Source organism: Ptiloglossa arizonensis, chromosome 3 (genome assembly GCF_051014685.1).
Source record: "Ptiloglossa arizonensis isolate GNS036 chromosome 3, iyPtiAriz1_principal, whole genome shotgun sequence".
NCBI classification, from domain to species: domain Eukaryota; kingdom Metazoa; phylum Arthropoda; class Insecta; order Hymenoptera; family Colletidae; genus Ptiloglossa; species Ptiloglossa arizonensis.
This window is the reverse complement of record NC_135050.1, coordinates 1,190,787-1,204,266: the sequence shown is the minus strand read 5'-3', so window position 1 is coordinate 1,204,266 and position 13,480 is coordinate 1,190,787. Positions and strand designations below refer to the sequence as shown.

The 13,480-nt window shown below is 36.4% G+C and overlaps 2 protein-coding genes across 10 annotated transcripts; one reads left to right on the top strand and one right to left on the bottom strand.

Annotated features, from left to right (window-relative positions):
* On the bottom strand, positions 1 to 10,351 carry Scaf6 (SR-related CTD associated factor 6). 6 transcript variants are annotated; one of them, XR_012991534.1, is made up of 11 exons: positions 10,192 to 10,351; positions 9,508 to 9,678; positions 8,228 to 8,891; positions 8,083 to 8,154; positions 7,448 to 7,844; positions 6,972 to 7,375; positions 6,406 to 6,771; positions 976 to 6,323; positions 836 to 893; positions 437 to 719; positions 1 to 198 (listed from the first exon to the last, which is right to left on the bottom strand). XR_012991534.1 is itself a non-coding variant. In XM_076307644.1 (8 exons), exons 1-8 carry the CDS (start codon positions 10,208 to 10,210, stop codon positions 6,029 to 6,031), a joined length of 2,388 nt encoding a protein of 795 aa, XP_076163759.1. In that variant the 5' UTR covers positions 10,211 to 10,351; the 3' UTR covers positions 787 to 6,028. The 6 variants fall into 6 exon arrangements, 1 of the variants encoding a protein (XP_076163759.1); XR_012991535.1 differs by having other exon boundaries at positions 981 to 6,323; XR_012991533.1 differs by having other exon boundaries at positions 836 to 6,323.
* Eif3g1 (eukaryotic translation initiation factor 3 subunit g1) lies at positions 4,988 to 12,270 on the top strand. Of its 4 annotated transcripts, none has more exons than XM_076307652.1 (3): positions 4,988 to 5,250; positions 10,929 to 11,399; positions 11,476 to 12,270. In XM_076307652.1, exons 2-3 carry the CDS (start codon positions 10,955 to 10,957, stop codon positions 11,886 to 11,888), a joined length of 858 nt encoding a protein of 285 aa, XP_076163767.1. In that variant the 5' UTR covers positions 4,988 to 5,250; positions 10,929 to 10,954; the 3' UTR covers positions 11,889 to 12,270. The 4 variants fall into 4 exon arrangements, with proteins under 4 accessions (XP_076163767.1, XP_076163768.1, XP_076163766.1 ...); XM_076307653.1 differs by lacking the exon at positions 4,988 to 5,250 and adding an exon at positions 10,138 to 10,548 and having other exon boundaries at positions 10,938 to 11,399; XM_076307651.1 differs by lacking the exon at positions 4,988 to 5,250 and adding an exon at positions 10,140 to 10,494.
* Positions 12,271 to 13,480: the final 1,210 nt, after the last annotated feature.

Sequence of the window (13,480 nt, the reverse complement as noted above, 5' to 3'; positions counted from 1 at the left end):
CGGAAACATTTTATTTCCTTAACGTCAAGCGTTATAAAAATTACAAAATCCACAAGGCTGTTGATACAAACTGTGTCCCGTGGATACTAATTATTGCATCGAATGAAAATTAATTGATCGCTCAAGGCCACAAGGAGCTATCTCCACCATACTGTTTGATCATCTTAATGTTCTATGTCTCACATTTTTGGCACGAACCTACGGACACAAACTATTCGATGGAATATGATCGCCCGAATTGGGCAATTAAAGTTGCATTTAATACACATCGCCTAATATTTCATCCTTTCCCAACTCCTTTACCCCAACCTTTGCTCTTTTTACAAACGCATAATCTGCATTGCGTAAAACTTGAAGAACATTGAATTGGCAACAACGTGACAAAGTGAAATTAATGTGCCCGCAGTTTTAGAACAGAGAGAAAAAGAAAACTTACACAAGGGTCGGGAGAGGGCACGTGAAAGCAATTACGTCACGGTGATTGCATCGTGGTGCATCGAGGTGCTTCCCCTCGATTATCGCCTGAAAATCACGTCTCGCAGAAATGTCCGCTCATTTGTCCTTGGCAAATTAGAACATTCGCTCGCTCTGCGCATAATTATAGCCGTTACGACGTTCCCTTCTCGCCCTGGATGGTTCTTGGGTTCCGTGGAGAAGAAATCCCGATAGGTCCGCACGTTCCCAAGAAACACACTCGGAACTTAGCTTCGTACTTGAACCTGAAAATCCCACGAACGTTTCTTTCCTTTTAATTGTACGCGAGCCTATCCGACAGGTTACGCTATGTTATCTCACGCTCTAATTTGAATTCCCCTGTTACGAATTAACTACTAACCTGAAAGTGTCGAAGGAGCTACCTACCGCGGCCCTTCTATCCGATAATGTACAGAAATCTGTTGAAACGTAATTACCGATTCGAGTTAAATATGATATAAATACCATAATTTCATCCGCCCGAATGTATACAGTGCCTACCTAACCTCAGTTACCTACTAAAACGGTGTATCAACAATTCTTGAGCACCGATACAGCGGAAGGAGAACGTTACGCAATCCGAGTTACATTTTCTAAATCAATATCGAGTAAAAGCATCGCGTTTTCGAAGCCCGACTACACGTCGCATTGATGCAACAGAGCGCTGTGTCATTTGTGATTCGACATGCATAACGGACCAACGTCCAAGAGATGTCATTGCACACCGTGCACAAAATAACCAGTTCTGTCGAGTGCGCGGTCGGACACATTGCGTGCACGTGTCGGTAAGGGTAAACGCGTGGTCGAGCGCGTGACTCGACGGCCGAGGCGTGCCCTTCTCTCGATCACGTGGAATGTAACGCGGTACATTCCCTCCCTCTTTCTCACTCTCACGTCATCCCCCGTCTCTCTTCGCCACCGCCTTTCCACCACGGTTACGAATGCACGCGTTCTCTCTAATTCACGAGTCACGCTAACCCGTTTTCTCTCTTCGCGTCGGCCGACACGCAGGTATGCCGATCACTACCTTCGTCGTGGCGTCTCTTTGCGTGCACCTTTCGGTTATGGGAGAAAGAGAAGTCGCACGCGAGAAAAAAAGGGCTGCTCGAAGTCCTTCGACAAGTATAACGAGGTGTACGACTCTTAACAACATCAAGGAGCAACTTGAGAAGCACTACAATCTTGGGATTAATAACAAGAATAACTAAGAACGTTCGTCTAAATTGTTCGAGACAGTGTTAATTTCACTAATCTAATGATTATGATCTTAGAACGTGTAGAAAATATACATACGCACACTGTATTATACACACACATATATATACATAAGTTGTTTGAAAAATAGAAATACGTTTATCCCGATAATACGTCAATCTACGTAACTTTATACCTAACAAATAAAGAACATTCTATTCGTGATTAATTTAAAATCGACATGGTAACATTACAATATACTAAAAATAACGCCACGTTTCTTTAATAAAAAGAGTATCCCTATTTGACTGTTGTGACAACATATTGTACATATCGACAATCAAATTCAGATAAAGTAACATACCGACATTACCATTACTAACTTGAAGCTAATTATAGCCTTGTTATCATAACGTCGAAAATAGACCGCCTAGAACGTTCGCTTGAAATCCATGTTGGATTCTCGTTATCGATAGCTACATACAAGGAAATCACCATTACAAGTCACTATTTAAAGCTATCCCTAGAGGGGAGCACTTCCGGCCCAAATACGCGTCTCGAGTGCAAGATCCGGTTTTTGCGTGACGATTATGAGGTCACCTGCGACAGAGCGTGATTTATTGCCGACTTTCGAATGGTAGCATACTCACCAGAAATCAGTGAATAGCTAAATGGAAAATTGAATTGTTCACTTTAAGGATTATGCATTCCAACTTTAACATTTTCAGGAATATTCCCATAGCGTTGACAATATCGTTTGTTTAGCATTGAATACTCGATCGCGCGTAAAGTACGACACAACATCGAAGATATTGATAATAGATGAAATCCACGTGCCCGAAAATTTAACCGCACATTTACATTTCTTTCGATTGCTTGATAAATATTTAGTCTTGTTTTTCTTTTATGTGACAGTAGCTGCACAAATTGTTGTTACATTAAATCTACAACGTTGCAGAATGCTGCAATGTTGCAAGCGAATCGACAAGATCGCGATATGTCTTTATAAGGAGCCATGGACGTAATAAGCCCAAGGAAACTTATTTACAAGTCATTTTAATTCGTCAGCGTCCGTGAAAATCTTGACAAACAAGGGTAAAATGATACACGGTGCTTGCTACTTGCAGTCGGTAATGTAAGATTCTCTTCTTTAGTGATGATAAAAAGTCACACACTCGGAATGGCGCCTCACGTAAGTTACGATTTTATCACCTACTTTCGCTCTACCTTTGTTTCCATATACTACGAAGAACGTGCGAAAATGTTGATCTTGTATTTTGGTTTCAAACCTTATTATTCTTATAAAGAATATTATTTTAATATTTCTTCTAAATAGAAAATTCTAAATAGAGATTTTTGAAAAACTTGAATTTTCTACGGTATCGTAGGTATGTACACACACGAATAACATTATCGACGCTGTATACTGTAATCTATGTTGTAAAATTAGATACCTTTTCCGTCTATGAAACGAATGTTTGAAAGGTCAAAGGGTGTAGTGTTGACCATGTTACAGATTATCATTCACCGACACGTTTTATATCACGCAATAGGTCGAGATAAGATTAATACACTTTCATGTGTAAAATAAGTTTATGAAAATGTCAATTTTATGTACACAAAGCATTAAATTAAAAACCACTTAAAGAGGGAATAAGTATCTTGCAACAACACATCTTATACACTCCCGTTGCCAGGAAAAGTGCAATAAAACGAATCATTTCCTTACGAGTTAATTTATCCCAATTCATTCCTCGATAATCAGTAGTCTCTTCTAAGAATACCTGTGCAAACTTAAACACTATGTTCTAAGAATAAACACTTTCAGGAGGCGTATGCATTCGATGAATACGTGCCGTTGCCAAATCGTTAACGTAATCTACTTTTTATCTTCGCATACTTTTCGAGTCCGGTGTCACGTTTTACTTAAACGTGCTGCATCAGTCGACCGAGATCGTACACGCACGTATATGTATCGTTTCCCACGAACACAACCGATTCTTTTTAAATACAGCCGTCTTGTGATCCACGATAAGAAACGAATCGGGCTTCAGAAAACATGACTTTTCGATACTTCTTGTCTCGTGACGTTTTGTTACAGCTTTTACAACATGATGTCACAAGCTTTCCGAACAGCGCACTAATCAGTGGTGTTCGTTCGTAATTACGTAAAACGTGTCTCCTTAGAGTCCCCTTTAAATCGTTTAATTATCGTATTAACGAGTAATGGCAATTATTCGTACTCCGCACAGTGCATTGACACGATTGCATCTTGGGGCAACGATCATCGACGCGTTACATGTACGTGGCATAGAAAGGAATACTTGCCTCTCTGTCGAACTGGATTCTCTAATTTGTTTGTCGCGTTTTTTTTATTGTCGCCAAAATTACGGGTTTATCGACAATCTTCGACTTCAACAAAACTGTCTCCCTGGGTGGATAATTGATATTGCAAAACCATCGTTAAAATAAATGTTTACGGTTCCTGAAGCCATTTATCTTCGGTACATTCGAGAAACGTTATCAACCTACATTACGTCTCCGGTGGCATTGAATATTTACGATGAAAAAGAATAAATGATGAATCAAAATTGAGATTTTCAAGATTTAAAATATCTATCTCTTATTTAATAAATATTAATGTTTCGTTCTAACCTTAGAATCCCATGAGAGCGTTTTACTACATATATTTCTTTTGTATAGATTTCGTATGAACGACTGGATGAAAAATATCACGTGATATAAAAAGAATATCAAAACTTCGATGACCTTGTACGATGGCTGTTAAGAACGCACACACCAGACCGGCTTTGTTTACGCCACCAAGCGAGTACTCGAGCTGTTATCGCCGCGAAACCGGTTCGCCGTTGGATTTATTTGGTTTCGATATCGACTGTCGCCGAGGGAGTTCAAGAAGGCAACTCACGATTAACAGTGTCATCAGACATGGAGCACTTCTTACTCAGTTACCAAGATTTTTGATTCTTTTACACCCCCAACCCACATACATGTGACAACCGATGATAAACAAAGGCATAAAAATAATCTAAGAAACGCTATTATTCTGAGATATCTCTACACCAATTAAATTAATTAAATTAATTTTCTCTGAGAGCTTCGCTCCGGCAGTTCTGTGAAATTCTAGCGAACGTCGAGCACGCAGTAAAGTCGTGGTAATTCTAATTACTCACGCCTTCTCCGCTTTTATTTTTTCTATTTTGTTCTTCATATTAAACATACACTGTTTATTTGTCGAGTTATCCTTATGTATCCAATATAATCATTTATTAATTTACTAAATACAAGTACCTTTTTTAGTTTCGTATTTCTCGTGTGCAAATGATGTCTGCACGCAAAATGTTCTCTTATTCCCGAACACGGACAGGATACAATCGTTTATTTAACGTTCAGTGAATTAGTTCATAATTTCACATAAGAGGAGAACGAACTCCAGTATGGTGTCGTGTGGGATACAATTAAAACATAAGCGTATGTTAAGTTTGTGTTGGACAATAACTGCGCAATTGGTCGACTTTGATTCCGTAGAAGACGACTTTTTAATACGAATAAACCGTCGTTTTGGTATGTTTAAAGTTACATTTTTCAAGTTATTCAAATTATTAATAGACAATTTATCTATCATTATTATCATTATCATTATCATTATCATTATCATTATCATTATTATTATTATTATTATTATTATTATTATTATTATTATTATTATTATTATTATTAGCGGTAACCTTGCCGAAGATCGAAGAGTTTTGTACATAATGTACAATAGATGTATAAAACTGTTCTTTTCGTATTATGCACCACGAAAATTGAATTTAGTAAATAACAGCCGCTCCTGGTGCACACGGTATCATAAACTTCCTATGATTCTTGTCTTTTTTATAAACTGACAAGTAATCATTATTATAAACAGTTGTCCATATTTTCATCATTCACTCATATTTTCCTCAGACGGAAATATACAGATAAATGATTTTTATCTCCATAAATGATCGACACAGCATCGAGAAGATGTATTCCTAATTGTCTGAAGTATTAAAATATAAAATAATCGACCGTTATTCCTAACGAGAATATAAAATTAGGTAACATGCATATGCGTAACTTGACAATTTCAATGATAAACAGTTACTATATAACATTAGTAGAATCAAATAAGAAACAGATGTACAATTTATTCGCCCACTAATAATCAGAAAAATACTATAGATCCACAAACTCAATCCATACGGACTGCTTTCATTGTGTCGACCATGAAATAACGCGAATTCACATTGTACGCGATAATTATACCTGTCGTTGAAAGGGTTATAGACAATTCAATTAGTTTACTTGATTATATTCAGTCCCGTTCACCCCTTTCCTCGGCACGCTCTTCCGCTCTCGCTTTCATTCTAGTTATAAATGCCTGACCTTTACTCTTTCTAAAATTCTCATACGGATCGTTTAGATTTATACCAACGCCTTTATATTGATCGTTTTTATCTCGAATTTCACCTCCCGATATGGGAGCTTCGATACCCTGTTCATTGGCACCAAGTCCCGCACCACTCCAACCCATTTTCTTGAGCAACTGATGACCTTTATTGCTCTCATCGAGACTAATTTCTTGAGGAGCTTTACTGTAAGTCGAACCACTGAAAGAAAAGAACCCATAACAATCAAGTTTTCCATTAAATTGCAATGCTGCTTTCTATCGAATATCGCATCAATACTTACAGAAAACTGGGCGGAGTTGGACTCCGGTCTTGCCTATCCAATCGTCTATCAGGACTTCGATCCTTGTTGCTATTCCTCCTCCTTCTGCTTCTATTATTATGATTGCTATTACGGCTGTTGCGTCTGTGATTAGTTGCTGGAGATCTGGATCTGCTTCTACCCCTCGATCTCGATCGTGATCTACTTCGCGATTTACTTCGATATCGTTTCTTTGGTGGACTAGGACTTTTGGACCTTGGCCTCAAAATTGGTGACGGTGATCTTGACTTTTGCCTTATACCAGCTATTATATCCTCTTCCTTACGCTTACGCGCAGCATTCTTTGCTTTATAATACTCGTATAGACCTAATTTTTCCCATCCATCGCTAGAATATATAAACATTACATTTAAAAAAGGTTCATTATTATTTTTATTGTTTTTATTATTATTATTATTATTATTATTATTATTATTATTATTATTATTATTATTATTATTTATTACTTGTATTTGATGGACTAGGTAGATATTTTTAAATATTGTATTGCTATTATTTCATAGATATAATTTATATTAAAACTGTACCTATCCCGTGGAGAGTCATGATTTGGCGGTGCATAGAATGCTTCCACAGCTGCCACCAGCCGATCACTTGGAGGAGCAGGTGGTGGAAGCCTAATAGCATCTGGATCCAAAGGTTTATATTCGGCATCTTCTAATTTAATTAGAGGTACCATCAAACCAGCAGGAAGTTCATAGTAAGGCATACTGGGCATTAAATCTTCAACGGAAGGTTCGTGTATAACAGGCGGTGGACCAAATCCAGGCGGAGGTTTTGAAAAATCTGGTAATGGAACATTTGTGAATGGTGGAGGTTCACTTCCAGGAGGTACACCCCATCCAGGTGGTGGTTGACTGAAATTTACATCTGTGGCAATTGGAGCAGGAGGGCCGGAATGACTAGGTGGTATAGACATATTCTGCTGGTTCTGTAGAATATTATTTTCAATTAGTATGCACAGAGTATATAAAGATAAATTACACAGAAGTTATTGACATACCAATTGTGGTGGTGGTAGAGGTGGAGCTTTCAATTGTTGATCAATTGCTATTTTTTGTTGCTCAATGTTCTGAATTTGTCGTAAAGCATGAGTAACAAATGCTTGATGTTGTGCTTGATAATTATCAAATGTTTGTTTCGTCGATGTTGTAATTGGTGTAATTGCACTGGCATGTTGTGCAACTAGATTAGCCTGATATTCGGACCAAGATGCACTTGGTTGTTTTAATTTATCTATAATTCCTTCATCAAAGTAATTATTTTTTGATTCCCACAAACTTAATAGTTTATTTAATTTATTAAGTTGTTCGTCTGATGCAGCTAGTGAAGTGTTACAGAACATGGGAACAACAACACTTTCCATTGCCTTGCGAAGATCCATAGATTTCTTTCTTGCACTAAAGAAGTTTAAAGTTAAATATTGTGCACAAGTACTATATAGAAGTTATCAAACTTTATGGCTATGAATACTACTATATCAAAATCGGAATATCAAGTGTTACATTAGTTCTATCGTAAGATACATTTTAATATAAAACATTTATAGAAGTAACAAAATATTTAAATTAAAATTTTATAAATGCTCCAAAATGTGTAATCCATGAATGATTTCAAAATATTTATCATTATACTTACCAATGATGTAAGACATCATTGACCAAATAGATAATATGAAGTTTATGACTAAAATTTGTTGCCTGAATTACTCTGAAATACATAATAAAAAATTAATTCCAATATCATTTACTTCTAAAATTATCAACCTAAATTTAAGACATACTTTTTTAACAAATGGTCTGCAACAACTTGATTACTTTGTGGAGTAACTGAGTTTTGAAGTATCCAGGCTTTCCCTGCACTTATGCTATCTTTAGTGCAGCTATCGATAATAGGTTGTAACACTGTATCAAATGCAGCAAGATCTGTATTTGTGCTTTGTGCATTGTTTTGCAAAGCTGTTTCTTGAGCTTGTCTAACAGCATCCTCAACCCTTCCTTGTTGTTGTGCCATCAGTGCAGCATGTTGCGCAGCCAGATTTTGTTCCGATTGTCTGATTTGCTCCTGTAGTGTGGTCTGCTGTGATTGAAGGTTTGCTAACTCATTTTGAAGCCATCCAGGGGGCCCGCCAATGTTAACCGGTTGCGTAACTCCAGCAATGGGTGGATTCACACCTCCCATAGCACCAGGAACTGGTCCAATCGGTGGTCCTGCATTTCCTGGCCCTCCAATTTGTCCAGGTACTCCAGGTATAACAGGACCGCCTTGATTTCCTACTGGTCCAATCCCCACTACTGGGTTTAATCCATTGTTCTGAGTATTTAGGCCAGGTGCAAGACTGACGTTATTCAGTGGCTGCGCGACGGTAGCGGCTGTTTGCTGCTGCTGCGAAACGTTTAAACGTGGGTCTGCATTTTGCATTGGATTTATTCCTTTTTGCTTTAAAACTGTAAACGAATGACGGTGGATTATTGTAAGATGTTTGATTCCTTCAATGGATATTGAAAAAGTATACAAATAGTCCAATTTCTGTTGACTCTTATCTTCTACCAGTGCATAATAAAATTCTTGGCATTTATAAGAGAAGTATATCAAAAATTCAGTAAGTCTTTTGAGAGCACTATACTCTTTCCCTGTGTATATATATACATATACACACACATATATACATATACTTTTTTTTTACAGTACTAGGGTATTACAGGGTATATAGTTATTGTAGATGGATTATAGTTCCCACATAGATTGAAGCAATATATTGACAATGTAGTCCATATTGGATAAGCTCCAGCAAGAATCTTAAAACTACATCTTCTTAAAATCACCATTGCCAAGAAATAGAATATGTCTTTAGCTAAAGCATTCTGCTTAATAAATAGCAATCCCAAAATCTTGAAATGAAGTGCTCATATTCGATGAATAATAGTTTTGTATGTTGACTATGACGAATTCAGACCCTTTCACCCGTATCTCTTTTTCAAAGTCATTCCTTGTTCGTCGAATAAAGCATGGCCATTATGCTTCTCAATTGTTGTAGCTGTTAAGGGGCTGTATCCCACTTACTGGCTTGCTCTGTAGTCACTTTGTACTGATAGTAGTTGAAGTGCTCTCCACCGAACAGGAAACCAAACTTTGGGTTGTCCTTCTGCTTGTTTTTCGTCATCTGCTCAAACTCCGGTCCGTTACGAGCCACAAACTGTGCCAGCTTGTCTATGATGTTCCGTAACTCTGTATCTGGGTATTATACCAAAATCAATGGAATTAGTACAATGATAAACTATTTAAGAATTGCATGTACAAGTATTACAATATAAATGGCAATATTTAAATACAGTACTGAAATAGGATCTCTTATTTTTAAAGTATGCAGTCCTAAATCAGCCCATCGTAACCTGAAAGATTGAATCCGTTTTGAAAGTTATCACTTTGTGAACATATCTATGAAAATTTTTCTGAGGATATTTTAATTCGTCGATCGAATAGTTTTGTAATAGTAACCTAATGTGTTGCACAGGTTTACATAACCTACTATCTAGAATCTACTTTTTTTCTTTTTTAAATATATTTCGTTACTCCCGTCGTGTAGAAACTCACAAATCCTCAATTCTGACTAATTAAAGTGCTAAAACGATAGATCACAAACATTACAATTAATAAGGAAGGTGGAATGTTAATACGCTCGCTCGAAGAGGGAATGTGCAAGACCGCGCTTGACCGGATCGCCAGATCACAACATTCGTTTCTTACCTGCAGGTGCCTGGTCCATTATCGCGACTACTCTTTTACTTTCACACTGAATTCGATCACGTTCGTTTTTAGTCTCGTTAACACCTTTCGGTACACAATCGAAATTCGGCTCCGGAAAACATTATTTTCTTACAGTGAACACGACAACGCTAGACGTCGCCATTAATTTCGGAACATTCATGTTTCGCAGACCTACCGCCAGGACCGCTGACACGCCGACTTATTACACGCGGAAATTCCTCCATTTCGACTCATTTTCATTCGCGTTAGAGAAGTGTTACTTTCCTGTCAATTTTTCGTAGTGTATGTGTTTCATTCAATTCCTCTCCTGATTATTATAAATTATAAATATTTACGGTAATACATTTCTAACAAAATTAATTTTTTAAACATCTTATTACCTTTACATTTTCACAGCACAAACGTTCCTGTTAGTAATCTATTCATAAGACAGAAAAAATAATTCTTTGAATTTCTTTTATTATATTTAATGTATTTTTTTGTCTGATTTTAATCCTTTATAATGAATTATCTAACATAGTTTTAACATTACCAGTAATGTTGCTTTGAATAAATTTAGTAATTAATTTCACTTTTAACCTAACGATTAACATGTCACATCTGTCTTATTTAATGTAATTATATCACTTTTGTATGTGAATACATAAATGCATGATGCTGCAATTGCCATCTATTGCTTAGTAATTTTTTTAAATGTTATAATTAATTATTTTCAGTGGTTTTAGTTTCATAGATTTCGAAGATGCCAATAGCAGATATAAAATCCAGTTGGGCTGACGAAGTAGAAGAAGAGGGAGGAGCATTGCCACCACCTTCTGAAACTTATGAAAATGGATTTAAAATTCTCACCGAATACAAATATAATCAAGATAACAAAAAAGTTAAAGTTGTCCGCACATACAAAATTGAGAAACGCATAGTTTCAAAGACTATCGCTGAGCGTAAAAATTGGGTCAAGTTTGGTGATTCTGCAGATGATCGACCTGGACCAAATCCTGCCACTACAGTTGGTGGTGAAGATGTTTTTATGCAATTTATTTCCAGCAAGGAAGAAGAAAATAAAGTTGAAGAGGATAACCTTGATAAATTGAAGAATATGGGTGATAAAGGTGTTGTTAAATGTCGTAACTGTAACGGAGACCATTGGACATCAAAGTGTCCATACAAAGATACCGTTCTTGCTGGAGGCATGTGTATTTCATTACCATAAATTTATATTTAAGAAAGTTTAACATTTCTTGATTCTATGCATTTAATTTACAGGAAAAGTACCAGACGATAAGAAACCACTTGTTACTCCTGGTGCTCCTGGAACAATGGCAGAATTGAAACCTCAGGGTAGCAAATATGTACCACCTGGTATGCGCGATGGAGGCAACAAACGTGGAGATTCTATGCAAATGCAAAGACGCGATGACATTACTACTATACGTATTTCCAATTTATCTGAAAGTACTACAGATGCAGATTTGGATGAGCTTGTTAAGCCATTTGGATCTGTTCTCAAATTTTATCTTCCTAAAGACAAGCAGACTAATCTTTGTAAAGGATTTGCATATGTACATTTCAAATATAGAATGGAAGCTGCAAAAGCTATTGCTACACTCAATGGTTACGGTTATGACCACCTTATTTTGAATGTGGACTGGTCAAAGCCACAAACACAAAATAATTAAAATTATTAAGTCAATTAAACTTCGATTACCAGTCTGTAAAGTTATCTGAAAATCTGTAAAACTGTTTCTTGATTTTGACACCAGGAACAGAAAGATAAATTAATTGATTTCAACCTCTAATACTTTAACAAAGTAAATTATTATAGAACTAAACTTCTAAGAGTATAATCAAGAAGAATGTTAAATGTATTAATTAAATGTTTGAAATTAAATTTAACAAATTTACAAAACAATCTTTCTGTTCCTGGTGTTACAATTTACTACCAGTTTTAATTTACTCAAGCCAATTCCATTTGCTACTGTAAAAATCGAGAATGTATCTATTAAACTGTAATTTGTATTAGCATTTTTCTGATTGAAAATAGATATATGCTATAATGTTCTGCATTTGTTGATTGAATATTAAAAATCTTTTATTTAAAAAGTCCCCTTCACTATCTTTTGGACATGTAGTCAGTGACATAAATTCTTATTGCGTGAAAGGAAAGTCACCAAGTCTCATCTTTTTTATTATCATGGAATTTTGCTAGATGAAATGTTATATAATTTTATTTAAATATTATATGTAGTAGTTACACAGACTAGTTATAAGATAAATATGCGAGCAATGCTTTTTTGTGACACACGGATTAAAAATTCGGGAGCCTCGTTAAAATTTCCATGTTACTTTCAACGTTATCGATTCAGATTAGAATAAACTTTCAATACTATTAGGTGTAAAAATTGAAACTCAATGTAGCAATAATTGATTATTTCGATAATAATCAAAATCACTACCGTGCACAAAAAAAGGTGGGTAAAGTACTCCGGTCGGTACGGAAGAGAACGCAGAGGGTACTTCAAGGTACCGTAGGGATTCATGTTAGGCCCCTTACTATGGAACGTCAATATGACACTGTCCCGTGTGACGAAGGCTTCCCTAACGGGCCAAGAAGTGTGCCCGATACGTCGTCGAACAAATCAAAGAGATTGGTCTATAGGTGGCGCCCCATAGCCGAGGTGATGAGTTATCACGCATTTCGGCGTGAGGAGCTGCCGCCTCCTCTGATCCGGGTGAGTGACGCCACTGTCAAAGTAAAGTTCCAAATGAAATATTTACTTTCCTTGTTTTGCTTTCATTTCCTTTATGCGATTTTAAATGAAGAATCAAGGAAAGAGATATGAAAGTTCCAAGTGTCCTTTTTTCTTTAGAGTATAAGGTACACTTTACAAAATAGGAGTCTGAGAGTAATTGGAACTTGGAAAATTTCAATAAACTGTTAAGTTTAATATAAATTAATAAACTGAAAGGTTTAATAGAATTGTTAACGATGTACAGAGACGAGTTTTCTACATTTATTACATTTACCGACTTCGTAGAAACATCGCCGTTTTTAAAACGAAGAGGTCGCTTCAAAACCACTAATATTTAACGAGGTCGGTATTGCATGACACCACCCTACAAAATGATACGTCTACATCTCGTCTGTGATTTCAAAGCCATTGATATTTTATGAGGTTGTTTCTTCCAAATTGTGTTATATCAAGTTGCGTAAGACAAAATGTATATACATTCTATATCTCTCAGCTGTACCCCTGATCCATGTGACACG

Bases quoted from the DNA above. Each gene is read 5' to 3' on its own strand.
- Scaf6 (XM_076307644.1), bottom strand. The intron at 8,892-9,507 runs GTAAGTGGGATA...ATTCGTTTACAG, and splicing joins AGTGACTACAGAGCAAGCCA to TTTTAAAGCAAAAAGGAATA. The intron at 6,772-6,971 runs GTACAGTTTTAA...TATATATTCTAG, and splicing joins CATGACTCTCCACGGGATAG to CGATGGATGGGAAAAATTAG.
- Eif3g1 (XM_076307652.1), top strand. From the start codon at position 10,955: ATGCCAATAGCAGATATAAAATCCAGTTGGGCTGACGAAGTAGAAGAA. The intron at 11,400-11,475 runs GCATGTGTATTT...TTTAATTTACAG, and splicing joins AGATACCGTTCTTGCTGGAG to GAAAAGTACCAGACGATAAG.